Source organism: Nematolebias whitei, chromosome 4 (assembly GCF_014905685.2).
Source record: "Nematolebias whitei isolate Nwh7 chromosome 4, NemWhi1, whole genome shotgun sequence".
Taxonomy (NCBI): Eukaryota; Metazoa; Chordata; class Actinopteri; order Cyprinodontiformes; family Rivulidae; genus Nematolebias; species Nematolebias whitei.
In genome coordinates, this window is record NC_056501.1 from 19,909,167 (window position 1) to 19,912,788 (window position 3,622).

A 3,622-nucleotide genomic window follows, 5' to 3' on the forward strand; every position below is an offset into this window, starting at 1 on the left:
CATCCATCCATCCATCCATCCATCCATCCATCCATCCATCCATCCATTATCCGAAGTCGGGTCACTCGTGAACAAAACCTCAAGATACTTGAACTCCTCCACTTCAGGCAGAACTTCACCCTCGACCCAAAGAGAGTAATCCATGCTTTTACAACAGAGGACCATGGCCTCAGATTTGAAGGTGCTGATTCTCTTCCCAGCCACTTCACGCTCGACTGCAAACTGCTCCAGTGAGAGCTGAAGATCACGACACGATGATGCCAACAGGACCGTGTCTGCAAAGAGCAGAGATGGAATCCTGAGGCCACCGAACCAGAACCCCTACCCCCTGGCTGCACAGAGAAACTCTGTCCATAAAAGTTATGAACAGAATTGGTGACAGCTCCTCCTCCCTTCTCAATATTTTAACACTTTGGTCAGAGCCTCACAAACATGCACACCTGTGCAAAGATGCTGAGAGGCAAAGGTAAATGTCAGGGCATGTATTCTTAGATGCTGTCTGCTCTCATTCATTTCATTTTTCCCTCTCTTTCATGCACATTCTCAAATACTTCTCTGAAAAACACGCTCAGTCAAAAACCTATCTGAGTCATCTGAACTTAAAAGCAAAGGCCCCGCTGCAGGTTTGATAAGAACTGCCCCGAGCACGTTGCACGGGCAAACCGTTTGATTTACAATCCCTACAGGAGGTGGACATCAAAGTTTTCACAGCATCTACCTTCGGTTCGATCTGTGGTGTGGTACTTGCAAGCATTTTTTTATTTGTGGACGTGTTTTATTGTCTCTGTCCTCTTGCATGTCCGTACAGGTTACAGCTCGACATTTTATATTTTAATTAGATTCAGCTTACATGATTAGCACGGCTCATAAGTCTGCACTGAACCTCGGCACCTCACTGAGTCCCCCTGTCAGTTTATGCTCAACCAAAGGCACACAGACCTGTCTGGTGTGTGTGCCATTTTTGAAGCAGAGGGTGTGCATTTTATGTTTTCATGCTCTTAATGAAAATAATTCTGCTAGTGTTTCATAAGAGACAAAGACAAAGTGAAGTAAAGGTAAAGTAATCAATTTAAGTAGCGCCAGGTCTTGCAACCATATTGTTTAATTATTGTAAAATTGAATTTATGCTGGAAGATATGTCAAACCTGTAACTTAATTAGTTTGTGCTCTGCCTCATTTGTTTCCATGTGATGCACACTGCTTAGCCCAATGTTTCTGACTCATGTTTTTACTGTTGTACAGCTCGTCCTTTCAGTTACTGCACATTGCTTTTAACCTCAAAGGTGAGATGCTTGGAGCTTCAGATTTCTTGCACTTGAGCTTGCAAAAATTGCGCAGATTTTTTAAAACTTGATTTGAGGATGTGATGCAAATAATCAATGACTACTGCAATGTTTTGTTTAGATGCTTTGTGAACAGAACAGCTTTTATTTACTGTAAATATTTTCAAGTAGTTACATTTGTTCTTTCCCCCACATGTAATAAAAATGCTATTACTCATCCTCAGCCATTTTTTTTTCCTCAGTAAGTTGCTGCACGATTTTTATTCCTGCATCCCACCTGAGAAACTCCAGAAGCAGAAGGTGACCTCCATGACTGAAATAGTCAGCAGCCAACTCTTCCAGAGACAAGGTGTGTCATCTTTTACCCCCACCTTCACACCTCAGCCCTGAAGATGAAACGCTGTATAAATAAGCAGTTACACCTTTTCACAAGATCAAAATACGTTCAACACATTCGGTCTCAAATGCCTATCGAGCACCTATTTCTTCTCGTATAACTAAAGATTACATCAAAATGTCTATTTAATGCTGATAAATTCCAAAATGGCCATTCAGGCAACTGACCTCACTTTTTTATGACCAGTTAAAAGGCTTTTATCTGTAATGGGTTAATTTAGGTGATATGCGAACTGCTTTTTCATTTTGGGGCAGCCTAGTGAAACATTGTGGATAGAAAGACAAAAAGGGTAAAAAGACAAAATCACCTGTATGCACTTAAACCTCATGCTGCCAAGACTGTAGTCAAATAGATTTTATTTCAGGGCATGACATATAGTTCAGTCTTTTTAATCTAGCAACAAAAAGAAAATAGAGGTGTGTATAATGTTCAGCTTTGCTCTCTGCTGACGACTTTAATGTGTTCTTTTTTCTGATTATGAGATATTATTTTAAGTGTAGTTCATTTGGCAAGCTAAGTCTATCAAGTTATAAAATTTTTGGACTGAAACAGGACCTGGTGGACCTTTGGAGACCGGAGTAGGTGACAACTTTTCTGACCCATGCATGTGTTTATTTGCTTTACTGGATGCCAGCAGTCACTTAGAATCAAAATAGGCTTTAGATTATGTTCGTACAGTCATCTGAAAGATGGGCAGAGTGCACGTTGCTACTGCTCCTAAGAACACGGCCCCTTATTCTTTTAGGTAGGAAAAGGGGAAAAGGCCATGAGGAGAAAGCGGTATTACGAAAAATATCTCTTCACACTTTGTCCTTATCAGGACACGATTTAAGACATTAAAAAACTACCAGAAACCACATTTATAAACACATTACATAAGCATTTGATGACAAGACGGTGCACTTTTTCCATGAAGCACTTCCAGATAGCACCATAGTCCTGATAAGATGTTTGTCAGTCAGTACAGCTTTGATAAGCATTCACAGAAGTTCTCGGTGGGTGATGGGGGTTGCAATAGACAGAGCTTTCTTAGTTTAGACATATCTGAGGAGAAATTTGATAAGTCGGCCTGCTTCAAAGTCAAACGGGGGAGTCAGCTTCAGATAAGCCACAGTTGTTGGGTTTTTTTTCAGGTAGACTTTTTTTCTCGTCAGCCTTGAGTCCTGCTGGTACTTTCGATCCAAAATGGCCAGATTTGTGGGCATTCCACTGGTTCGTGCTTATTAGCTCCCTCTAAGTCCGTCTCCAACATGCTGGCGAGTCACAGAAGCTGCAAGTGGCTTACAATTCTCACAAATCGCTTCCATCTTACGGTTTAGCTTGTAAATCAGATGATTTTGAGTGCTCGAAGCATGAACCAAACCTTCACACAGGGTTGGCAGCTTTACCATGGCCAAAACTGCTGCCGCCGTCTTCTTTAATAGTTGATAACATATAGGCATTTGCCAATGCCAAAAATCAGAAACCCTGCTATCATGATTTCAATATTTGTTTAAATAAACTAAACTTAAAAGAAAAATGTAATTAATGTCGAGTTGGCAGCTTACTAGCTGAGTGGCAACAGCTCTTCCAACTGAGCCACATTAAGCAGTTCATTGACTATTGTTACAATTATTGATTGATTTAATTTTAATTAAAAACAGTTTAGTAAACTTAAATTGTCTTCTGCTACAAATAGAATTTATTTTTGAGTTTATTTCACCTTTTGTGTTTATTGGATGTTTATGTTGCACAACTGTGTCAAATTTCCCTGCAATCATTTTGCAATCAGTGCAATGCACGTCAGTTAAATGTGGTTTTATTATAATCAGTCTAAGTAGAGCTATTAACATACTCCTTCCACTGATGGTAAAGGCTGCTCCACATAACTCTGGCTCAAAATAACCAAATTTGAGGTTAAAACAACAATGACCTTCAAATAAAACCTGATACCTTTATACCT

The 3,622-nt window shown here is 40.0% G+C and overlaps 1 protein-coding gene across 1 annotated transcript in view; it reads left to right on the forward strand.

Moving 5' to 3' along the window:
* LOC119408457 (dedicator of cytokinesis protein 2-like) overlaps window positions 1–3,622 on the forward strand; it is a 135,494-nt gene that overhangs the window by 31,108 nt on the left and 100,764 nt on the right. The window contains exon 24 of the mRNA XM_037675283.1: window positions 1,526–1,632. Within this exon, the coding sequence (XP_037531211.1) occupies window positions 1,526–1,632 (107 nt within the window). The remainder of the gene's footprint in view (window positions 1–1,525; window positions 1,633–3,622) is intronic.